Source organism: Pelecanus crispus, chromosome 5 (assembly GCF_030463565.1).
Source record: "Pelecanus crispus isolate bPelCri1 chromosome 5, bPelCri1.pri, whole genome shotgun sequence".
Lineage (NCBI taxonomy): Eukaryota > Metazoa > Chordata > Aves > Pelecaniformes > Pelecanidae > Pelecanus > Pelecanus crispus.
The window spans coordinates 52,381,834-52,407,079 of record NC_134647.1 but is presented as its reverse complement, the minus strand read 5'-3'; the positions used below and the strand labels follow the sequence as shown (position 1 = coordinate 52,407,079).

General features: G+C 51.3%; 1 protein-coding gene across 1 annotated transcript in view; it reads left to right on the top strand.

Annotated features, from left to right (window-relative positions):
* Positions 1-25,246, top strand: part of ASTN1 (astrotactin 1) — a 47,935-nt gene that overhangs the window by 9,199 nt on the left and 13,490 nt on the right. The window contains exons 2-8 of the mRNA XM_075711151.1: positions 11,562-11,749; positions 14,837-15,230; positions 16,084-16,230; positions 16,683-16,790; positions 17,886-18,035; positions 18,668-18,835; positions 19,041-19,125. Coding sequence (XP_075567266.1) covers positions 11,562-11,749; positions 14,837-15,230; positions 16,084-16,230; positions 16,683-16,790; positions 17,886-18,035; positions 18,668-18,835; positions 19,041-19,125 — 1,240 coding nt within the window. The remainder of the gene's footprint in view (positions 1-11,561; positions 11,750-14,836; positions 15,231-16,083; positions 16,231-16,682; positions 16,791-17,885; positions 18,036-18,667; positions 18,836-19,040; positions 19,126-25,246) is intronic.

The window sequence follows — 25,246 nt, the reverse complement described above, 5'->3', positions numbered from 1 at the left end:
AAAAAAAAAAAAAAGAAAAAAAAACTAAAAAACCCCCAAATTTAAAGCAGCCCTTGTAGCTCAGAGGAACTGTAGACCTTATTATGGGTTTTGGCGAGCCCCCCTTTTTCTTTTATTTGTTCCAGCTAAAAGCTCCAGGAGACAAGGCAATTAATCTGAGCATCCCAAGGGGAGCAAGAGAGGGAGTACATGGTCCTGGGAACCCACTGCCTGGGCTGGTGGGCTCCTGGTTCTCCCTGGTGCCACTGCCCCACGGCCACCAAATGCCCTCCCATAATGGAGTTTCTCCACCATGTATGAAGCAGCAGGGTGTTTTTCTAGAAGAGGTGGCTTAAGGTTTAAAAACCCCCTTCCTAGCTCTGTAGGTGAAGGTTTGGGGGGTGTGGGGGGTTGCTGTGAATGAAGGGTTCAGTGCACTGCAGGAGGAGTGAGGATATGTGAAATGACTACAGGGCACTGCTCCAGCATGGGGGCAGGTGGCTCAGCGCAGGTTGGGGTGATTTGTCTTTGTGTGTGTGGCATCAGGAGGCAGGGCCCTTTCTCCTGCCGAGACGGGCAGCGTTGTGGTAACGGGGCTCCTGCAGGGATCGATTGAGCTGGCTGGCTTTGGTGGGGAAGGGGAGATGCCTGGGAGAGGAGACATCATGCTCCCAAGTTTTCTTGACAGGGTCTACTTTGCAGCTGTGGCCGCAGGGTCCCAGAGGGGCTAATTCCGTCTCAGCGCTGACTTTAAATTGCTGTAGTGCTCTCAGCCCATCGGCTCCCCTAATGATGTCCCCAGTGTCTGCAGCTGATGGGAAATATCCTTGAAACATCAGGTTTGGACCAGAGAGCCTGCTGTGCCTCCCACCACCCTGGGCTTGCCCTGAGCTCTTCTGGGCACTGCTTTCCCAGTGGCCCTCGTGCCAGTGTGGAGCAGTTTTCCCATCCCAGAACTGCATCTCCCCAACCTTTCCTCTATTGGTCAGCTAGAAATAGCTGGGCTTTGGCTTTTACCACTTCGGCAGAGCTCTGGCAAGGAGCAGTGGTGGGACTCAACAACCATCGCGCTGCTGTGGAGCTGCTGGCTTTCTTGCTGGCAAAAGGGACAAGCCAGGGAGTTTGTCTTTGCAGACATGACATGTGGCCCAGGAATTTGGGGGGGGATTAGAAATGTCTCTGCCAGCCTATGAGCAGGGACCTGCAGGGGTCTTGTTCCAGCTCACACCAAGGTGCAGCTTTAGCAAGGCTGGGATGCGTGTCCAAGCATCTGCAAGCAAGACAATGCCTGAAATATTCTTCCAGGGAAAAATCAAACCAATTTTATTAGCTTTTCAGCAGGAGCTGCTCTCTTCCCAGGTGTGCCATGCTCCTGATGCACTCAGACCTGGTGGGCAGGAGAAATAGTGCAGCCCCCTCTGTGGATGGTGGAGCAGAGTGCATCACGTGCATCAAGCCTGCTTAGTCAACCTTGGACCTGGGTTGGCTTCCACAGCTTTTTATTATCATCTTTTCTATTATCACATTTTCTTGCTTGTAATAAAGGCATGTCACTGGTTAATAGCTGGAGGACTCAGCCTCAAGCTGCTGGCCCCCGAGCATCACCTTGCAGTCCCCCCCACACCTGCCGGAACAAACTAGGGTGAAGGGGTGTCCTGCGGGCACTGGGGCTGGGGGCTAAAAGCAGGATGTGGAGGTTCCTGGGATGGACGTGGTGCGTGTCTCCCCATGGGATGATGGTGGCATGGTCAGCCCGGGCTGGATCCATCCACCTCCTTGTAATTAAAGCTCAGCACCAGGGAAGAAGGGCTTGTCACGTGCCATGGGATGAAAGGCAGCATGCATGTGAAATGCAGCTGTGCCGGCAGCGGGAAAGCACCAGGATGATGGAGGGAGGGCAAGAAAAGAAGGACCACAAGGTGGGAGGAGAGGCGCGATGCCAGGAGGTAGAAAATAACTGGAGGGACCACACGAAAACCCAGGGACATTAGGAGCAGTGATGGAGGGTACTGGCAGAGCTGCTTGCCACAGGTGTGAGCCGCGGCATCCCTGGTGGCTTCTTGAAGCTGCTGTGCATGGAGCCCAGTAAAGCACCCTTTGGAGCTAATTACCACAGAAATTACTGGCTGGTTTCACACTGGCTGGCAGCATCTGTGTCTTGGGAATAGCACTGCAGAGGCCATGGCCATGTATTTGGTGGGTTTCTGGTCGAGGAAGGGAGGAGGTGGCAGGCTGGCCCACTGATCCCTGGTCTTGGCAACAGCCAGAGCCCACGGGGATAAAGCAAAGATGTGGCCGTAAGTGCAGGCATTTGCAGTTACTCAGTGCTCAGAGTCTGGCAGGGCTCTTTGCTCTCAAGATACCAAAAATGCAGCTCACTCCTTGCCTTGATTTAATTTTGTTTGCTTACAGAAATGCTGCTTATTTGCTAATATGGGATGCTGCTTCCCTTTGGTACAGGAGGAGCAAGAGGCAGCAGCCCCTCGCTCAGAAACCCCCCAGTCTCAGACATGCTGCCATGGCTGGGGCAACCCTCTGCACTTTGCTGGGCTGGAGCATCCCAGCTCCATTCCCTTGTTTCTGGCCATCCCAGATTTTAGCTCTAGACCAGGAAAATAAGTAGATTTTCCTCCTTTTTCTTTTCCATGTGAACACGAGGGAACTTTCTGCCTGTGGTTATGACATTGGGGTTTCCTCTTCCCTGCCAAGGGCACGAGCCCTGCCTTCAAAGACAGGCAGGTAAATACAGGCAGGGCTGTACTGCCATGCAATCACATTAAAGCTGATGGGTGCTGAAACTGAAGAGCGGAGTTACATAATTTAAGCTGCAATGCAGAAGTGCTTGCTTAATTTTTAATTATCAAATTGTCGCACGTATGTAGCGCTCAACCTGGGAAGTGGGGTTGGCCCGTGAGCACGTGTGAGGCCACCTGGCTGGCAACAATGATGGGAAAGCCTTCCTTCATGTTCCTGTCCCTCCTGTCATGGAGGGAAGAAATGTGTCCCTGTAGTACAGGCACACATGGCAGGAGCGGGGCTGAGCTGCGGTGGCTGGGAAGGATGCTCTGCAGCCACCCTGGCGACCAAGGAGTGTCCCATTGACCAGTGGGAGAAGGGATGCAGGTCTGCAAAGGTCTTTGAAGTTTCTCTGGGTTGCAGTGTTAGATAAATGGAAGACATGGTGGTTGCTTTGCATCCGGATTTCCTGTAGCTGCTGGTAAAAGAGCCCTGAGTTCCTGCCGGGGTGGGTTTGTTGGGATGTGGGAGATATGGTGAAGGAGCTGCCATAGACCTCAGCTGTGAAGCACCATTTCTTCCCCTCCCTATTCTTCCCTTCTTTCAAATCCCCACTCTGCACTTTCTGTCCTTCCTACAAAGGTAGCCACCTCGGAGCAGCTTAGACTTCAAAGTTCCCAAAATAACAAAGGTTAAAATAAATTAAAAAAAAAAAGAGTTGCTGCAAGATCAAGTAAGTGCCCCACTTGCAGTTGGGCTCGGACCTTCAAAGTGTCTGCAAAGAGTCCCCCGTGGTGTCTGCGGTTGGGTGTCTCAATGCTAGGGATCCCACCTTCATCCTCCTGAAGTGCTGAGAAATTTGGCAGTAGCCAGGATGAGACTGCAGGTAATTGAATCCATTGAAAGCAGCGGCGGGGGGGGGAGGGTCCTGCTGGTTTTGCTGCTCTTGGGGGCAACCAGGAGAAGGTCTTTTGCAGAGGAGACGGTCGTGGTGTCTGCGGCGATGGGCAGGTCCAAGCGTGTGAGATGGGTGTCCCTGGGGCTGTGTCCTGCACCTGCCCGTCCTGTCTCCTGGCCAGGCAGGTGGGCAAACAGCCTCTTGCGGGGAGGCTGTGCGCTCAGCATGGTGCTTTGTGCCTCTGCTGGCTCCACTGATTTATATAGATCGTCAATATGACAATTATATACACCTGCAGATTTAATTACCTCCATTTTCGTCAGGCGGCGACAGATTTATGTCTCTATTCAGTTACTGTAAATCTGAAACAAGCTTGACTAGACCCAAAAGTCCTCCCATTGATCACCATGCACTGGCTGGTCTCTGGCCCTCTTGACAAGCTCTTCTTTCAAGCATGATAAATTCAAGATGCACAGTCAACTTTTTCCCCCTTCTACATCTTTCTTCCTTTTTTTTTTTTTCCCCCTTCTCCTCGTTATCTTTCAAAGCCTCTCCACAAACTTGAAAATGTAGCTTGAAATTGAGTAAGACCTCCCTACTGAAGAGTTTATGACATTAGGCTGCAGTTGGCAGTAACCCATGCCTGCCTTCTCCATTCCAGTATGGGGCCACCAGTGAGGATTTGTCCTGCCCTGAAGACCAGCATCGGTCTCTCCAGGGGAGGTGGGAGGAAGAGGAGGACCACCTCATGGCAAACCTCTTGGCCCCGCTGTTGGCAGGAGAGCAGACAGGGTTATTTTGGTCCTGTTTCATCCCCTGGGAGGGCCACCTCATCTCTCCCATGCCCCAGAGGACAGGCAGGTCCTGGCTCTCCCCCCAGGAGATGAGCAACCATGCTCATTTCCTGTGCCGAGCATGAGAATGCCAAAATAATGTCTAATTTGCCTGACCTCTTGGCCTTGGCACAATGAGCACTTAAACAAATTAGTCTGCAGGAGCGGGCTGAAGTTTACCCTTGAAGTGAAGTCCATGTCATCGCTGTAAAGCATCCCCTCACCTCCCCTCCCTGTCCCCTCACTGCCGCTGCTTGACCTCGCCTGTACGATATGCTCCAATGTCTTGCTAAGTGCCTGGCAGATGGGCTGGAGTGGCTGGCCATTACCTTCCCTGCCAGCCCGCGATGGATATAAATAGCCCTTTGCCTCCCTGTGAAAATTGCTGGCTGGCTTGGAAATCTGAAGGTAATCTTGGCAGGCGTCTTGGGTCAATAGGGTCTGACAGCATGGAGGGCTGGGATTTAGAAGGGGAGGGGGGGGAGTTGCTGGCTGGGTGGCAAGAGGCTATCTCAAACAGGAGGGAGTTGCCTTGGGGTCTCCTTCCCCCAGTGAGGCAGTACCTGGAGGAGCAGAGGGTCTCAGCTGCTCCTGAAGGGACATGTTGATGTGGGATGGATCCTCAAAGGGTGGCCTGGGCAGCACCTAGCTGGCTTTGCAGCCACCCTCCGTCCCCAAGACTCTGGGCAGTGTGGGGGACAGCGGGTTTGTGGTCCCTTGGCATCTCCAGCCATGGAAAGTAGCTGATACTTGGGTGAAAAAAATGTAAAAACCACAGCATATATTGTGTGGCCCTTTCCCTACTGCCAAGGTCTGCGCCACAGGGATTTCTCGAGCTGGGATTTGCCTCTGGGCTGTCTGGCTCGATAGCCACTGGTCTTCCCTGAATTCGATTCCTTTCTCAGTGCTTTCATACTTTATGGTGGATGAAACAGAGCCTTTTGTTAGTTTTTATACTCCTAATTCTTGCAAAGTGAGAAATAGTGAATAATCATTGCCTTTCCCTCTGCTCCACTGGCTTCATGATTTTATAGGCTTTTATCATGTCCTTGCTCAGTTATTTGTTTTCCTTTCTGAGGCATCCTAATGCAATTGGTTTCTCCTCTCCACAAAGCCATTTGTGACATCTCATCTTCCTTGTACCCCTCCTCCAAACCTTCCTAGCTCTGCCTCCTCTATTATGACATGGCTGACCTGAATACCACTTGCAGGATTTGAGATTGGCTTGCTTTCACCAAAGTTGAATTTCACCTGCCCACTTCTTTGCCCACTTTCCTCCATCACTTCGCAGCTTTAGCTTTGTGGAGACTAAATTTAGCATTGGTGACCAACTTTGTCATTCACCTCCTCTTCTAGAGCATTTCTGAACAGCCGAGGTCCTGACAAAGATCTCTGTGGGACTTCTTGTTAACCTCCTTTCATTGTGAAAACTAACCTCTTATTCCTCCCCCACCTGGTGGGCTTCAAGAGGTCTTTCCCTCTTATCCCAACCCCACTTCAGCACTTTGGAAAACTTTGAGGGTGGATTTTGACAAGGACTCTTTGAAATGAGTCCATCAAACTGGATCACCCTTATCTACTGGCTTACAGTGTTGAGTGGCCCATATTTATCCATGCACCTACCGCTTCCTCTAACAGACTGTCCAGGGCAGAAGTAGGATTTACTGGTCCGTAATTTCCATGATGCATGAGCTTTTTTGAGAGATTGGGGTCTCCTCTGCCAAGTTTTGCTCCTCAAGTTGCTCACACTTTCTGAGTGATAGCTGGTGTATTGATGGAGTTCAGCAGTTGTGTTCCTCTGCTGCTCATAGGTGAGCACCGTCTGGGCTGAGGGTTTCGTGCTCTCCATCTCACAGATTTGCTGGGAGGCAATTTAGCCAGGGCAGTAATTTTCCATGGCTGATTGGGAGCTTCTCCATCATTTGTGCTCTTTCCATGGAGACCTGGGCTTCCTTCTGGAAGAGATTATGTGATGGCATTGCAGGGTGGGATATCAACTACAAATGTGGTCCTTCCTGGGATTTAAATATCAACCTTGCATCTCATAAGTTCTTGTCACACATCCTCTTTATTTTGCTCTTGCTCACTGTTGTGGTGTGGGGCTTTGGGTTTTTTTTACATGACCATGTCTCCCATGTGTTGGTCCAGCAGGTGGATTTGTCTCTCTTCCCACATCTCCTCTGTAGTTCACAGTTACAGCAGATGGGACCAAACTGAAAAACCAGGACTGAAAATCAAACACCAGTGAATGTCCCAGCCTGCTCATTGCAGCCACATGCATTAGCCAAGTTTGCATTGACAAATGCGGTGGAAAAATAACCTCAAAGGGGATGTCACACAGGTGCGGTTGGGCATATCCTTGGGTCCGTAGGAAAGAGTGGGGCAATGGGGCACGCCGCGTTGTAAAGTCAGCAGCTGCAAAGCAGACCCCCTCGACTCAGACCCATTAATAATGAATCAGTGTCCTTTGCTCTGCAAATGGCTCTGCGACACAATGTCACTTCCAGAGTGATGGCGGGTTTTGTTGTTAAAGAGACGAAATAGGGCCATGGCATATTTGGGACAAAAATCCCAGTTCAAGGCTAAAGTGTGGCTACAGCTTTGAAATGTAACTCCTTGATGATCTTCCCAAAAGCAAAGGCACCCTACGTTTCAAGGAGAAACCTGGTTAGCTATCACCCTTGCTATGACAGCTAATGGCTTCACGTGTACCAGCCCCACGTGCAGACATTGTGGTGGGGTGATCTCTCTGACCTAGCCAGAGAGTGGTTCCAGATACAGTGGGTGCCTTTTCCTTGAGCCTTTAGGTCTCCCATGTCTATGGGTCTTTTGGAAATTTTGCCCAAGGTGCCCTGTTCCGTGAAGCACATTCCTAATAAAGTGAGGTTTGTGTTTGCTGGTATGGAAAAGCTGGATTGTCTTGAAAAGGCAGAATGACCTACAGAATGAGCTAGTTTTCTTACCTGAGATTGGAGACAGGAAAAAAAAATGTGAATAAAACATGGATAGTCAGTGATGAATGTGATTTTTTTAAATGGGCCCATAAAAACATGAATATTATCCTGTGAAAGATGTGTCACTAAAACCTCAGGAGTAAAACCGAGTTAAATATCAGGATATGCATTTTGACATCTGAATTGATAGGAATCAAGGCCTGAGGTCCCAACAGAGAGTGTGAGTGGCTCATGGTGGGAAGGTCTGCTGAGTGATTTCAGACATTGAGGACCCTTGGAGGAGTATAAGGCCAGGGCTTGCTTTAGCTGAGTTAGAGCCCTCTAAAGGATGTGTGAGGTTTAGACACAGAGCAAAAGCCATAGCTAATGGGGAACTTAAATAAAAACGCAGTCAGGTTCCGGATGGAAAATAAGCCAGGTTTAAATGTTAACAAGGAAATATAAGTCCAAGTCAAAATCTGCACTCTGCTGTATGAAATGAGTCTGCAGAGACTGGCATTATGGCAGAGTTCATTTGACTAATCGGAGGCGTCTATTAGTGCAAAACACTTCCAAATGGAAAGGAAAATTGTTTTGCCATTTTTTTCTTTTTCATCAAAATGCTGGTGTGCGTTTTTAAGGAGAGTTGCTCTCTTTGTGTGCCACAATGCTGCATCTCAGTGGGGGTACGAGGATGCCAGAATGGGTCCATGTTGGCGCTGGGCTCGGGGGCCACAGTTTCGACGTTGCACCAGCTCGGGTGCAGAATTGGGCTGCGATGGAGGTGTTGCCTCCCAAAATTAGGAGATGCAAAGTGTTACCTCCAGAAGGACTAGGTTTTCTTTGGGTGGGACAGCTGTCCCTAGGGAAATCAGGTTATTTGGGATGATCAGTAATGAAGCAGGTATAAAGCCACCCACCTCCGGCAACTTCATCTGGACTTCTGTCCTCTCCTCAGTTTGCTCCTCTACAACCTTTTCTTCCCACCCCTCCCGTCACAGATGGTCTGGGAGGGGAGCAGCCACAGCCATTATGTTGAAAGCATCAGCCAGGGTCTTTGGAGGCTGCTGCTCCTGTAGCTATGAAGGACCTGGGCCACGTTTGATACCAGGTGAATGCAGCACGGCCTAATTAGCGGTCTCCTACTGTTATTAACCCCTGACTCAGGCAGGCTATTTTTTAACAGAGGTGCAAGAAGTTAATACTAGTGCTAATGGCTTCATATCCAAGGCCTTAATGAAAGCCATGCAGGGACCAGGCCTATCATCAGTATCTTTCAAACTTTGAACTTGAAATTATCCTCTCCCTCCTGCCTTTTTTTTTTTTTTAATTTCTGCCCACTTTCTCACCTCCTCTGGGGTCTCCTGGCCCCGCAGTACAAGCTGGCCAGCAGGGTTGGGACCTGCCAGCCCCATGGCAGAGCTGAGCCCCTACAGCACCCAGATAAATGGCCCCAGTTGGCAACATGTAGCTCTCCCACCAAGTGATGAGATGTCTGCTTGGAGCGCAAGACAAAGATAAAAGTGGAATGCATTGGACTGGGAGAAGAGAGAGCAAAAAGATGCTGGGTTAGGGAGGAAGCTTGGTCTTTGTCTTGGTCTTTGGCTTATCTTCATCTTGTCTTGGTCTTGGTCTTGCTTGAACCAAACTCCAGGAGAACTTCATAGGCACAGGAAAGCATTTATATGTATAACTTTTTCATTTAGAAATGGAGTGGGATAGGTGTATTGCTAAGACCCTTGAGGAGAGGAGGAGGATGTCCAAGGATGAAGCTCGCTCATGCAGGCACTGCCTCAAGAGCCTTTGCCCAGCGCAGGAGCAGAGATGGTGGAGCAGCCTTGTCCTGCGCTGTGATGGAGGGGTCATAGCCTGCCGGTTTGGGCTGATGGCGTTGATTTCTGGGGTGTTTTCCTCTGTTTCTAGCACTTCTGACTTCTGTGCGATGCAGCCACAGGGTTGTGTCGTGATGTCTGGTGGGAGAGGATAACATGCTCAGGCTCTGTGGCTGGATTGTGCTGTTTTAAAACGAATCCATTTTTTATTGAAATACATTTTTCTTTTTAAAAATAAGCCTGTTTAAATATATTTGAAATTATGACAACCTATTTTAAGGCTTAAATTTACTATAATCTATTAATCATTTAAATAACTTCCATCAAGGAGCCCTCCTCAAATATTAATGAGCTGAAGGGTGCTGCTTTTTCAATGATATGTCAGAACTAGGGGAAAACACCTTTAACTCCAGCTTTCTAAATGTCACAATGTCATATACTTAGTATCTATTATTTTCACTCTTTACAATGGAGCAAATGCTGGTATTTACATTTTTCCAAATGTCAGTATGCTGAGTTCCTGTTGTGCATAAAAACTCTTGCCTTAATTACTCCTAATTTCACGTTAGCAGGCAGGTGCGAGGAGAGTATTTTCTTCCATTTGAGCTAGTTCATTTGAAGTTGAGAAGCCGTGGGGAGTTGGGGAAGCAGGAAAGCTTGTTTTCCCCTTTCAGCCCATGAATAAAGACCAGGTGGGAGAGGAGGAAATCTGCTTTTTCAAAACCTCCTGGCTCTCAGGACTGGCTTTTCAAAGGGGATCTGTGTGCCTAAACACGCAGCTCAGCGGTTAGAAGGAATTTCAAAAGTGCTTCTGGCTTCCTAGTTGTTTTAACTCCTCTCAGTTTCGCTTCCCAGTGGCATCAAGGAGAGCTCAGCATCTCTCTGCTTAGGACACTCAAAGTGTACTGATTACCACCAGAAATATGGCCCATGCTGAGCAGAAACAATCTGCCAATTGGCTCACTGTGGCTAATGTTTCTTTTGATTAATCAAATCAGTTTGGGAGGATGAACCTGGTTCCTGATGCAGATTTCCCTTCCCCCCCTCCCCGGTAGCTAGCTCACTTAAGGCAGCCTAATGAAATTAATTAACAGTAAATTTAAAATGTTGTTTTTCGGCACTGTAATTGAATTCCAGTTTTCATTTGAAGGCAGCATGAAACAAGCAAAATAAAGATGACAATTTGCAAAGCGAGACGGGCTCTTTCCCATTGCCATCAAAACACATGGCTACAAGTAGGATGGAGTGGATGGGTCTGGCTGGACCATTCCCATGGGGCAGAGACAGGAGGGAAAGCTGCGTCTTGCTGGGAAGCTCATCATGTTTTTAATGGTCATTCCAACAAATGCAATTGAAGCTTATATTTTCAGGAAAAATAACTAATGGGCAAATGGCAGTCTCAAGCTGATGGCTGAGATCAAGGTGATCTGAGATGGTGATCAAGGTGATCTGGTCTGAGATGGAGGTGATGGTTAAAACGGTGCCCATCTCTCCTAGGGATGTGCTGGTGTCACCGCCCCCTTTTGCTAACCCCATGTCCCTGAAATTTTGGAGTCAGCCATGTGAGCTGGTTTGATTCAGCATTTAGCGTCCTGTGGCACATGTTGTGTCCCTGTCCTCAGCTGCTCCTCCTGCTTGGGTGTCATCTGCCACTGTCGCTCCTCAGCCCAGCTCTGTCCATCTGTCCCAGTGCCCCCAAACCCTAAAGGTACTTGAGGAAAGTCAGGGCGTTTGGGCAGAAGGTGCAGGTACATCTCTAGATCTCAGGGCTGTGTCCTGTGTGGGAAGCTGCAAAAACTGGTTGAAGACGGAAAACCTCTGAGTGCACCTCAATCAGAGCCAGAACTGCAGGTGCGATCGCAGCCACGTGCACATTTCTCCGTTCACAAAGGACGGGGAAATATTTTCTGTCTGCAATAAATTAGTGCTGTGATCCCAGTGATCCCATTAGTGCCGCTGAGAAGATGTCCTATATCCTCCACTCCCCACAGCTGGAGCTGTGTTTTTTACATGAAGCACGTGGGTGAAACCTGGCTGAATTAGAGCTGGAAGGATGCTGCCAGGGTCCCTGGCTCTGGCCCCAGCCCCGAGATGCTGTCAGTAAGTGCTCTGTCCCCGCACTACATCTGGATTTTTGGAGGGGCCCACATCTGGATTTTACCTAGAAATATGATTTTAGTCTCTTTAGTCTGCCGTGTAGGGGCAGCCATGGTGCTCACAGGAGGTGATCAGAGGGAGCCTCCTGTGTGTGTCCCTTGGTCCCTCCACCCATTTTTTGGGAAGAGGTGAATGTCCTCCATTACCCCTCTCTTCTGCTGCGTTTTCCACATGACCAGCTTTGCTTTTGCAGAGATCTCAGGCAACACGGATGACATCCCCCTGGTGCGCTGGCGGCAGCAGTGGCTGGAGAATGGCACGTTGCTCTTCCACATCCATCACCAAGACGGAGCCCCCAACCTGCCTGGCTTCGACCCCACGGATGAGCCCCAGACCGAGTCAGCAGAGGAAGAGCTGAGGATCCTCCACATCTCTGTCATGGTACGTGATGGGAAGGCAGCCCCCCTTTAGGTGCTCAGAAACCTGTAGAAAATATAGGGGCTTTTGAAAAGCCATACATTTCCCCACCTGGCTCCAGCTATCCTAGGATGGGGAGCAGAGCCCACCTTCAGGGGCTGGTTAAGAAGCCCTGGACACCGGCTGCACACAGGGTGCTTTAACATCGGGCTGCTTTAAACCTCTCCTTTAGTTTGCATCATTTTGCAAATATGTTTGCAGGGGTGCCTTTATCCCCAGGGGTTGCTGGACTTTGAAGGTCTTGAGCACCTTAACCCGGAGTTAATTCACATTGACCTTGTCAGGAGCCCTTTGCCCAGTGGATGGTACCAGGTACCCGTTGCTCTGGCGCGCAGTGGGTGTCATGGTGCCAGCAGGCACTGTCACCACTGCTTTCATCAGGACAGCAGCCCTGTGGCCGCGGTTTTGCAGTGTGCAGTAAGCAAGAGCATCCCATGTGTGGAGGCTGCACAGCTCTCCTCCTCCCTGCAGAAACATGGGGACAAGGTTTTGATGGCAGAGAAAGGAGGGTGAGGCAGAGATCTGTGTGTTGAAGGTAGATCTGTGGTTTGTTGGTTTTTTTTTTTTCTTATGTTGGAAAAAATCTGAAGAATCTGACAATTTTCGTGCCACTAGAAGATAATTAGCTGGAGACAATGTGTTGACGAGGCTGCAAACAGGCTGTTTAATGGTGCCTACCCTAATGAGAGTGTCAATAGCTCTTCCAGATTGCAGCCCCAGGCCAGGTTTCTCCTCCATCATTTGTGCTTGATTAGTCTCGAGGAAAAAAAATAATCACTGGCAAAGCCACCCCCAAAAAACGTGTCAGGCCGTTCCCTTTTTTTTACTGTCCATTTCCAGCTGCTCCCAAGAGGGTGCATCACCTCTGGAGAGGCTGGCCCCACTCTGCCACTGTGGTCTTGGTTTTCATGGGCACCACTGAATACTAGATGGAGGCAGGAGTGCCTGAAACAAGGCTTATTATCGAGCTGATGAAAACGACGTCTTCAACTCATCGCTTTCATACAAAAATGTGTAAATACAGATTGAATCCCCCCTCTCCCCCCTTTTCTCCATCACTCTCGGCTCTGCTCTGGTGGCATCCTTACACCCTGACAAATAGAGGTTGGCTTTTGTGCCAGGAGTCAGGATCACGTGGAGTTTTCAAGGCTGATTTTCTTTCTCTCCCATGTGGTTGCCAAGAGAAGAAGTGTGAGCGAGGGGCTGTATCTGTCGTGACAGCGGTCCGCACATGGACTGTGCGAGAAACACTCCTGCGTCTGCTCAGCACAGGGCTCCCCTCACAGCTGTTGTATGAGTGCTGGGTCAGGGGGGGATGAAGGCAGAATGGGATTTCTGTGCTCCCATGGAGAGGAACTGGGGGTCTGAGGTGGTGCCCTGACCCCTCTCCAGCTAGCACAGTGTGGAGAAGACTTAGTGCTGGTTTTCTTCCTCCCTTCAGAACCTCTTGAAATCTCCAGTGGCCACAGGCTGCTTTTCCTCAGGGATAGTTTGAGCTCTCAGACTATCAGGGCAGCAAAAATTCAGTTTCAATTAAATAACAGGTCTTTTTTGAGAACCCACAGCCGCAGTCCTAAACAAATGGGTGTCCACCTGACTCGAGCTCCAGCTTAGCCTCCCTTGTTTACCAGCACAGGTGTATGGCAGAGCTCTCTGGTATTTGGGAGATATAGTGTGCATATGGAGGGCAGCAAAGGAAAGCCAGGAATGCCCCGGTATTACTCTCATCTGCTTGTCACCCCCATTTGCAGGTGGACCCTTCCCCGGGATGATGGAGAGCTGTGATATGGAAGGGCATCTCCAGTAGAGATGGGGATAACCCCCACTTATTTATGGATCAGAAGAACTCAAAGGGGTTTGAATGTGATAGAGAATTGGGCCCTGACTTTACCACTAAGGAACTCAGAATGAGCACGGCTGGGCAGGAATCCAGCGCCAGTTTTCAGCCCCGACAAGAGATTTCCCGTCCTCCCAGCTGCAGGCTCCTGGCCAGATAGACGCTGTGTGCCAGCCAGCCCCCCCCACCTTCACTGGACTGCTTGTCTCCTTAATCACTGGAGTTTCTTTGGTTTTTTCTTTCTTTTTTTTTAAAGAAAGTTTGGAAGGAGGGCTGGGAGGGTGCATTGCAGCTCCATTATCCTGGGAATGAAAGAGGGTTAAACCATAATGGCCATTAGAGCTCCTTTTCCAGCTGCCTCTCCTACATCTCATTCAATAATTCCCTTAATGTTTTGTCCTAATGGAGCAGATTATTACTATTATTTTATTTTATCAAGATCACCTATTGCATAGAAAAGAGGAGGGGGACTGGAGCAGCGGATGGACATGGAGCTCTTAGCTGGCTCCACAGGCTCTTTTTTTTAATTTTTATTATTCTTATTCTTATTATTCTTGGCAGGCTGGGCGTAAAGGGCCAGCTTGGGCTTTCATCTTGCTGCATCTATCTGTGTGCATGACAATGCCTCTGCAGGAGGGTGACCTTGGGGACAGTGGTGAGGTGGCAGGGCTGGGTGCAGTTTCAGGGTCTGTCCCCATGGGGCAGGAGCTTTTTCAGTCTCCTCGCCCAGGCATTCCCCAACCAACGCTTCAGTCATCTGGCTGTCTCGAGTCTTGATCTCCTTTAATCTGTGCCGCAATTTCTGCAGGATACCCTGGGAAAATCTCCCAAGATTGAGAGTGACAGCACTGAAACTGATTGGAAATGGGTCAGAAAAACTTGCCTGTAGGAGAGTTTGCCTGGAATAAATCTGATCTCTGCTTTCAAAGACATGTTGCGGGAGAGTGAAACAAAACACGCTCTACTTTAAATGCTGCTTTTTCATGCCTCAGTGGTGACTTCAAAGCTGGTCCAGCTCGAGGCAGGCTTCAGCCAGGACTGCTTGGCCAGCACCAGGCACTCCCTGTGCCAGCACCCTCTTATCGGTGCAACCGGGCTCCTCTCGCTGTTGCCCACGCTTTGGCCACTCCTGAGCATCCCTGGTGTGTTTGCATCGGGGGTGGGGCGGCTGGTGCTGGTCCCCAGCTGAGCCCTGCTCACGTTTGTGCCCGCAGGGAGGGATGATTGCCCTGCTGCTCTCCATCCTCTGCCTCGTGATGATCCTCTACACCCGCCGGCGGTGGTGCAAGCGGCGCCGGGTGCCGCAGCCTCAGAAGAGCGCCAGCGCCGAGGCAGCCAATGAAATCCACTACATCCCCTCAGTTCTGATTGGGGGCCACGGGCGGGAGAGCCTGCGCAACGCCCGCGTGCAGGGCCACAACTCCAGCGGGACACTCAGCATCCGCGAGACCCCCATCCTGGACGGCTATGAGTATGACATCACTGACCTGCGGCACCATCTCCAGCGTGAGTGCATGAACGGTGGGGAGGACTTTGCCAGCCAGGTCACCCGCACACTGGACTCACTACAGGGCTGCAATGAGAAGGCCAGCATGGACCTCACGCCAGGTGAGGATAGGACAGGGAGGCATGGGCTGAGCTGGGTCCTTTCCACCTCATCTTCTCTCCATCGTGCCATGTTTTCCCTTGAGCATTTTCCCCATTTCTCTGGATTTTCCTTGTGTGTGAGATGTTGGTTACACTCTGAAGGCACTTCCATCACTGGGAGACCTTGCAGCTGTTTGAGAGTGGTTGTCATTGAGTGAGACATGGCTGGGACAATGCAGGGTGGAGCTTTGAGGGGAAGGACTGTGGTTCCTGTGGCCTGATGGAGAACCAGAATGGTGTCCCCTCTGAGCTCCCCCATGGTGACCCCCAACATTCCCTTCTATATCCCAGGATTTCTGGTGTCTTCTTCAGCTGAGGCTTTTAGCAGCAAAATTATACTTGCCCTCAGTATGATTCAGAGTTAATGCTGTCTCTCAGTATGATTCAGAGTTAATGCTGTCTTCTGATCACCAGCCGGGATTCTTGGAGGCTTGTAATACACTTGCTTATTGGCCATATTACCAACTGAGCCACCCAATTGGAACCTTCTCAACTGAGACATGGTTTGGGAAGACCATGGTGTGCTTCCTAAAGCTCTCCAGGTGTTTTCTTTGCAGACCTGGGTATGCAGAAGTGTCCTGAGAAGTTGAATGTTAAATCTCAGCTTTTGGCTAGGCTTGGAGGAGGTGCTGGTCCCTTCAGGCTTTGAGGAGCTCGGGAGGGTGCACGGGGGGCAGCTTGGCCCATTTGCCACAGCACCCTGGTCACCTCATGCAGATGATGGAAAAGGATCCAAGGAAATATCTTTCTTGCCTCCCTCCTTTTTTAAAATCTTTATCCCTGAAAGATTTTGCCTTCAATTCTTCCTGCTCAGGGAGCGATAACGCCAAGCTGTCCCTGATGAACAAGTACAAGGACAACATCATCGCCACCAGCCCTGTGGACTCGAACCACCAGCAGGCCACGCTGCTGTCCCACACCTCCAGCAGCCAGCGCAAGCGCATTAACAACAAGGCAAGAGGTAGGGGAGCCTTTTGGGCAGACGGGGTGCTCTGGGCTTCCACCCACCCATGATCTAGCCACTCACCCTCACCTGGGATGCAGAAATAGGGCCAGAGTTTTGTGAGAGCATGGAAATGAGGGTTTGGGTGGGGGGAAGCAGAAAAAGCAGTGTCTGCAAGAATGCAAACTATTTTGGGTTGGTTGGTTGCAAAGATGCAGAGGGTTTTGGCCATGGTAAATATTTTATGATACCAGCATGGCCATGGGGAAAAGTTGCAAGGTAGTGGAGCCATGGCAGGGGCCATGGCTGTGTGTGGTGGGAAGAGGAGAAGATGCTGTCCCTACTGCACCTGGCAGACAGGGATCCTGGTCTTCAAGGCAATGCTTGTCCTGAAGGGGTGATGTAGGATGTGGCTGCTTGGGGCAGTGTGGTGCTGGCCCCACCATGACCACACTTGGTGTCCCCTGCAGCTGGCTCAGCATTTCTTAACCCCGAGGGGGACTCGGGGACGGAGGCGGACACTGATCCCCAGCTGACCTTCTATACGGACCCTTCGCGGAGCCGGAGGCGCAGCCGAGGTGGGTGTGGGCGCAGAGGCAGGCGGTGAGCCATGGCCCCTCTTGCCTTGTTTGCCATCACCTCTCTGGATTCACAAACTTTCCATTGACAAAAGATGGAAAACCAGGTGCGATCTGGGCTGCCATGGGCAGTTGTCGGTGCCCGGTCCCACAGTGGGCTGCTGCTGCTCTCCGGTAGAGTTTCTCAGCAGAGGATGAAATATATTCTGATTTTTGCTGGAGGCTTCTGCTGGGCTTTGGTGTGTATTAATGAGTAACATGCTTCAAAGGCTGACCCATGAGCTCCTGGGCTGCTGTTTGGCACAGTGGTGCCACAGGTTTGCTCTGCCACCATGCACGTACAAACTGTGAGTGCAATGGAGGATGGAGACAGGCTTGGTCCCTGGGCAGGGGTCTCGCCCTGCATCACGCCTTTGGGAGGTTTCCTCCCCTGGGGAGGAGAGTTTCTGTCTGTTTTCCCTCCTTCTTTGGACAGTGCCTTGTTTTTCTGGGAGTGGCGGGCCTCAGAGCCATCTTTGCCCCCAGCGCCCATGCTGGGTGCTGGGAGGCTGGTTCAGGCTTTGTCTCCACAAGGGATAGCTCAGCCCTCAGACATCTTTTTCAGCGCAGATTCTTCAGCTGAGAGATGAAAAGTCAAAAACCTGTGTGCCCTGAGCAGTTAGGGCTCTCTGCTGCTTTTTCAAAGGCATCCAGGAAGCTGTTGTCATGGCAAAATTAACCCAAGAGAAATGCCGAGAAGAAGGAGGGGAAAAAAAAAAAAAGGATATTGCATTTACCTTTCTTGTCCTCAGTATCTCTGCTCTGCTTCAAAGTCCTGCTGCTGCAAAGGTCTCAGTGTGCAGCAGTGCAGGGGTGCAGGAGAGCCTGGGTGGCGGGGGCTCAGAGAGACCCCAGCTGTAGCAGGCAGGATAGAGAGGCTGCTGTGGCAAAGGCTGCTTCATGCTTTGAAAATACAAAGTGACTGCTTGATTGGATTGATGCTGGATTTCCAGGGGGCTGGGCAGGGTCTCTGCACCCTGAGATCCTCTGGCTGCACCCCCAGATCTTTCTGGGTCCCTTGGGTCTCAGGTTTGACTATGCCTTTGTGTTTTGCAGTGGGCTCCCCCCGGAGCCCTGTGAACAAGACCACATTGACCCTCATCAGCGTGACGAGCTGTGTCATCAGCCTGGTATGCTCCTCCCACATGAGCTGCCCCCTTGTTGTCAAGATCACCCTCCATGTCCCTGAGCACCTCATTGCTGATGGTGAGTGCCCCGCAGTCCTACCCACCCCTTCCTCCCCCACACTGTGAACTGTAATGGAGGGGAGGAAAGAATGATGGAGAGGACAGATGCAGGATGGGGGAACAGAGGGGACAGACATGGGATGGAGGGTACCAGTGCAGGACAGAGGGCATGGGTGCAGGATGGAGGGGATGGGCACAGGACAGAGGAGGCAACTGTGGGATGGAAGGGACAGGCATGGGATGGAGGGGATGGGTGTGGGATGGAGGTGGCCATTGTGTGACAGAGGAGACAGGTGCAGGATGGAGGGGGCTGTCACAGGATGGAGAAGATGGGCATGGGACGGAGGGGGCCATCACAGGGGAGAGGGGATGGGCATGAGACAGAGGAGGTCTTTGTGGAACAGAAGGGGCTGTTGTGGGATAGAGGGCACTGTCTTGGGATGGAGGGGATGGGCAGGGGATGGAGGAGTCCATCACAGGACGGAGGAGATCATCACAAGATGGAGGGGACCATCAGAGGGTGAAGGGGATGGGCATGGGATGGAGGGGTCCATCATGGGATGGAGAGGTCCATTATGGGATGCAGGGGACCATCATGGGATGGAGAGGACAGCAGCGGGTTGCCACTGCTGACTCCCCTCTCGGTGGCAGGGAGCAGGTTCATCCTGCTGGAGGGGAGCCAGCTGGATGCCAGTGACTGGCTGAACCCGGCGCAGGTCATCCTCTTCTCCCAGCAAAACTCCAGTGGGCCCTGGGCCCTGGACCTCTGCGCCCGGCGCCTCCTCGACCCCTGCGAGCACCAGTGTGACCCCGAGACTGGTAGGTGGTCAAGCAGCTGGGGTGGGTTTGGGAGATCACCTCTGCCTGCTCAACCTGGCTTTGATGGGAAGATGCTTTCTTGCCTTGCTCCACGTGAGAGAACGGAGCTGTCGTGTGCCCCAAGTGGCTGCAGGCTGGGTTCGGCAGGGATGCATGTGGAAAGCCTTGTCCTCCCATGTCCTTCTTGTCCCCTCCCTCTCCGTAGGTGAGTGTCTCTGCTATGAAGGTTACATGAAGGACCCTGTGCATAAGCACCTCTGCATCCGGAATGAGTGGGGAACGAATCAGGGGTGAGTGTGCCTGCCGCAGCATGCCCAGGCTTGGACCGTCCTTGCACAAGCTGCTGGGCTTCAACAGCAGCATAGTAGGGCTGTGGAAAATCTTCTTGGGTGAAAGAGTTAGAGGCATCTCGGTGAATCGTAAGGTCAGTGCACGGCTGGGGTCTGCAGCAGGTCTGTGGGAGGCGAGGATTTCTAGTCTTTGAAATAATCACAGATGATGTAGAAGAGGCCATTGTTAGGTTTCAGAGTAAACATCCCCCAGAGAAGATCAAGGCTGCTCCCCTTCCACTTGCGGGCACTCCCCTTGGCATCCCGTGCTTTGTGGGGCTTTCAGTTTGAGTGTGCAAGGCTTTGGAAGAGGGCTGAGGTTGGGCTGTGGTCCCTGGCAGAGGAGAGAGGCTGCGGGATGGAGACGCCCCATTGAAAATTGGGCAAATTAGATGCTTTGATGCCATGGCCTGAGGGAACAGAGCAGTTGCCGTCTGCTCCACAGATTTACATCCCTGGAAGTGAAAAGGAAAATTTTTCTGATGTTTCGACAGCAATTTGGTGGGGGATCCCAAATGTTCCCATCTCTCTGTGACTCTCGGGGGATACTCCATCTGGTCCTCAACACTCGTGGGTCTCTGATGTGCAGACGGGGACTTCCAGGGATAGCTGGAGGTAGTGCGCAGAAAGCCAAGACACCCCCAAAAACAGAGGCCCCATGTGCACCGGCACCTCCAAACCCCTTTTTCCTCCCCTCATCTCATTGTGCCACAGCTGGATCTGCAGCGAAGGCAGCCCTGCGCGTGGCAGGACGCCCCCTCTGAAGTCATTAGTCTTCACAGCAGGAAGAGAAAATAATCAAAGGCTGGGCTTGGCTGCACCCCTGCTGTGCCGCTGCACCAGAGGATGGAAGCTGCAGGGGGCTGCCCATGCCGGCTGGCCCCGGCTGCGTCCCTTTGAACAGGGGCCCAGGGACAGCACCGCTGCTCTGCCTCCAGCCCCCTCTCTGTTTTTTTAATTTTAAAAGCAATTTAGCAATTAAACCCAGTGTGGAGCACTGGCTGTGGGAGACAAAGACAGCCGTCATTGTGGGTGCCCTGAGCCAGGCTGGGGCCAGGGAGATGTTCATGAGACAGGTGACCCCGTGCTGGGGATGTGCTGAGTGGTGTGGTCAGTGTCCCCAAACCACTGTAAGGTACCACTTCCAGGGTGAGAAAATACATGCAGATATACTGCTCCCTGCCTTGTTCATCCCTAGGGGACAAGTATCCAACAAGGGATGTCCTCAGCTCTGCTGTGCCCATCTAATAAGAGGCACTGAGTGATGGTGACTGGGTCATTGGGAGGGTTATTCCCCCTGCCAGGGACTTGCTCATTTTGGCATGTGTTGGGTTTAGGAGCATCTCACAGTGGGTTGGAAAGTGCTCATGGTCACCCACGACCACCTATGGCTTTGCTGCCAGCCTGTGCCTCAGTCAGAGCTACTAGCAGTGTGCTGGACCCACCACCTTGCAAAAAGCAAGAGGGCAAATAACTTTGTCCATTAAGGCAGGTAGTAAAAAAGCACAGGTGGAGAAGCATTTGCTTCCTTCCTCTCTGCTTTTCTGTTGCTCCTGGGCATGGGACTGCAGCTTCTCCTCCCATGCACATTGCTCTTTAGCTTCTTCCTGATCTAGCTGCTCTGCTGTCTAAAGGGAAAGGGGAGAAAAAGCTGCTCACAGGTGAATTGGGAAAAAATATGAATGGTAACAAGCAGGAGAGAAGCCAAGGGCATGAAGGACAAATCCATTCCTGGAGCCCTCTGGACCTGTTTGCAGCTCCGGACCCAGCTCTAGTCTCAGCAATGCCAACCTGAAAGGTGCTCAGGACTCACTCCATTCCTCCAGGGGATTTGAGGCCGCTTCTCAGACCCAGCTCCATCCTGATGTCCCCACGGGAGCCTTCTCCATGCTCACACTTGAAATTCTGCTTTTCTTCCTGCAGCAATGTTCATACCTGTATGGGATACATGTTGGTTTGGGTCTCTTCTCATGTACCAAAGTTGGCTATGATAAATCACACGCAGCGTTTCCAGCATACTGTTCTGTTTAGGACAGAGAAACCTAGCAGATCTCTTGTTCCCCAAGGTGCAACACAGCCCTAGACCATGGTGGGGCTGTCAAAGTCCTTCTGCCTTTCTCTGGGCTCTCGATGCTGCAGTGTTGGGGCTTTTTCAGTACCGCCCTTTGAGAGCTCCTCTCCCAAGCTGTTTGAAATTGGGGTCATTTCGTATTCCTTGAACATGTCAGGTTTTTGTTTCAGAAAATGATAGCAGCTGAAACTGCACTTAACTCAACCATCCCTGCCTGCAGCTTCCAGTATTTATAGGGACTCTTGAAAGTGGGTCCACAGTAAGCATCGTGATGCCAGGGCCAGCTTGATCTTTAATGACATTTTTTTTTCTGGGCTGTGATCTCTTCCTGATGTCCAGGTGCTGCTTGGTGTAGCTCTGCCTGCAAGGGCTTGTGGTGGTGAAGGTCTCTTCTACCTGTCCAAGGTGTCCCCTGTGAACCTTTGGCCTCCAGAGGGTCATGTCTGTGATGAACTCTTTTTGGTCCAGCACAACCATCTTGTCAGAGCCCATTTAACTGAATAACTTGAACTTTAACCTGGTATTTACATTTTTGGGGGTGGAGGTTGAGCTGCCAGACCATGTTGTCTTCTGTCACGCTCATCACTCATTAGCTCACTCCCAGCTCTAGAAACAAGTTTGCCCACAGGCTCACCTGAAAGAGATTTCTGCAAATCCTCTACTCTCTCCCCTTGTCCCAGGGTGAGATCAACTGTGCATGAATCATTTCTGACTGTTGTTTGTCTAATATACTCCTAACCCCTCCAATATTGGAGCAATGTGCTGCAGCCATGGGTAGCACAAGCCAGGTGGTGAGTCAGTCCCCGGAGAAGCCACTTCAGCTCTTAGCAAAGGGGAGGTCAGCAAAGCAGGACCTGGGGGCTCTGCCAAATCCCTCGGCATGCTTGGGAGAGATGTGGTCTGGCTATGACCTCTTTTGTTTTCCTAGGATGGCGTTTTTATCTGAAAACTCATTTCAACCCTTTGGTTTAGATAGGTTTGCCATTGGTTTGTTTTTATTTACAGTGATTATGGGTTGCCTTGGTGTCTGTTCACTCAGCAGCATCTAATTTTGCTCATGAAGGCAAGCTCATCTTTGAACTTTATTGGCGATGACAGCGAGGCTTTGTGTGTTGTGTGTATTTTGGGTACCATGCTGAGATTCATACTGCCGCGGTACATCCTTTACCCAATACATCCGGTCCCTAAATCCTCATCAGTTTTTCAAAAACTAAGATCTTTTTGATCAAGGGTAGCAGATACATTTGATCATCTGCTTTTTTTGTGCTGCTCTTCAGCTGTTTTAAACAAATCTGGCTGGTGCTGTTTGTGTGTTCACAGTCTGTCTTCCTACTTTGATATGCATTGTTAATTAGCTGCTTTTCTGCTCTTACTCTAACATTTCCTGGGTAGAATTTGGTTTCCAGCACTCCAACCAACCCTGCCTCATCTTTGCTCATCAAACCAAATTCCTGCGGTTGCTTCATGGTGTGACTTGACCAAAAGTCAAATCATCTCATTCTGCCTTTAGTTAATAAACTGTTACCTGCCCACATTTGTACTTCTTCCTCTCAGCCCTTAGATCCATCATGTGATGGCCCATGGCTTTCCCATCCCCACGTGCTGTTCTTGCCTGGGTGCCCTTTTCAGACACCCGGAGGAGATTTAAGACGGTCTGCATTTAAGGGGTCTTTATCAATGTCCCCTTTCAACTTGTAATAGGCTTTACCCCAGCATGGGAGCTTTTAGGCCAGTTTAAGGCAATTTGGCGAATGTGTCTGGCTGGGTGCTGTCATCCTTTTCTAGCAGTTGGCAGCTGGGGGCCACCAGAGCTCCCTTCCTGTGCAGGGCAAGTTAACCCTTTCTCCACCCCGCAGCCTTGCAGCCGTTTTTTCCAGCACAGGACCTGAATTAGTGCAACAGCCCATGCCCTGCTCACCCTCCTCCCCTCCCAACAGTGCCTCTCCTCTTCTGCATGCAGTTATCCCCCTCCCTGGTTGTGCACCTGCTCCTCCTGTCGTATTCCCATGCACCATCCACTCCCCACCCCACAGAGGAGCCGGGGACACACTGAAGTGACAAGGACAGCACTTTTTCTCTTTTTCCCCACCCCTTTTTCTATCTTCTTTTCCCCCTCTGCCTCTCTCCATCCCCTGCTGTGTGCCTCGGCTTTGCGAACTTGAAGGACAGCCAGATAAAAAGCTCCTCTTTCTTTCAGATCCTTTCACCAAACCACCCATCCGCCTCCTCCTCCCGCCCCATTCTCCTCACAGATTTACGGGCAGCACAGGGACAGAGTGCTGGCATTAGCATTTTTAATAAAGAGCTGCTTGGAAGGGATGGCAGGGGATGGGGAGGTGGGAAGGGGAGAGGCATTGGCAGCTGAAGCCCGAGCAAAGCCATTGCAAAGCAAAGCAAAGCAAAGTCAGGGAAGAGCGGGGATGGGCATCGCTGGTGGCAGAAGTTGGCAGCTCAGTGCTCCTGTCACATCTGCTCTCTGCTCACCCCCCATCAGTGTGGTGCTGGGTCTTCATGCATAGTCCCCACTTTGGTCATCATGGGGAGTGGGTCCTGGTGCTGCAGGAGGGGTGCAGGTGCTGTGGGGATGCTTCTGGTCCGTTCACCGGGGGCTTGAACTCCTGAGCCACCAGTGAAGCGATATGGTGAGTGCCTTTGTCTGCGCCGCATGCTCCCAGCACGCACTTGGAGCTGGTGCTTTCATGCCATGATGGGATTCGGCATGGCCATCCTCGTGCTGCTCAGGCCATCCTCGTGCTGCTCACTGGGTGGAAACCCCCAAGAGCATAGGGGTTCAGGGAACCAGACATGAAGTCACCTATTTCAGTGCATAACAGCTGACCACCACCTCCTCTAGTGGCATTTCAGCCATGCTCACATGCAGTGACTTCTCAGTGCCCTCTGCAAAGCCTCCTGCAGCCCCTCCGACCTCCCTGCCAGCTCCCCTCAAGCAGCTGCTCTGGGTTAGCTCATCATGGCCACATCCTGTGGGCACTGGCCTTTGATTCCACATCCCATCCATCTTGTCTAGAAGAGCTTTGCAGGGAGCAAGGACAGGCAGAAACACGGTTCTCGATGCCGGAAGTGAGTCTGCTTTTGTCCCCTTGAGGCTGCAATTCGAGTGTGACCGGGGTCCTGTTGAGGTGAGTCAGAGTACCACCAGCTGCACCAGGTCCAGAGGGCTTAGCTGGTATTTTGGAAGCTTCCACTCAAGCCCAGATCTGGAGCAAAGTGTAGCTGATGGTCCAGCTGGAAAAAGCAAAGACGCTTGAAGATCGTCCTGAGGAGGCACTGGCAGTGCATTGGCTGTGGGAACTTGCTGACCGTATGTGGGGAGTTTGCTGGTTCTCAGCTTCCCTGGTGATCCCCCATTTTGTTATTTCAGACGCCTACTTGAGTGCCAAGGCTTGCAGGGAGCTGAGAGCTGTCATTTCTGGCCCATTTAATCCAACCTGATCAGGCGCAGAGCTGCTTCTGATCAGTCCCTCTTTCCTTTGTGAGCTCTGAAGACTATGCAACCAAAATACCTGCCAAGAGCAACAAAAACCAGAGCAGTGAGGCGCCTCCAGTGATCACAGAAAGTGGGGAGGGAGACAGTTGTGGGGCACACACACTTGCGTGCATGGGAGAGGAAGGAGAGGGTGAAACAGCAGCAGAGGCAGAGCGGGCAAAAGGCAGCGATGGAGGAGGTGAGGTCTGCCTGGGGGAGGAGATCTTGCCCTGTCCTCTGCAGCAGAAGGCACAAGTCAGCAAGGGTGCGTGAGTGGAAATATTGGCATTGAGCTCCTGGAGAGCTTCCTCAGAGATGAGGATGCATGAGTGCCTCTTGTTGAGCTGGAGGTTTTGTATGCAGACAGTCCCAGGGCTTCCCTGCAGAAGGTACTGCATCCTTGCAGACTCAATGGCTCCTGGCAGCATTGGTTGTCTTCTGCCACCGAGGCACGTAGCTAAAGGCTGAACCTTCCTTTTAACAGGTCTTGTTTGACCCTGAGTAGAAGCAAAGTAAGGCAGGCT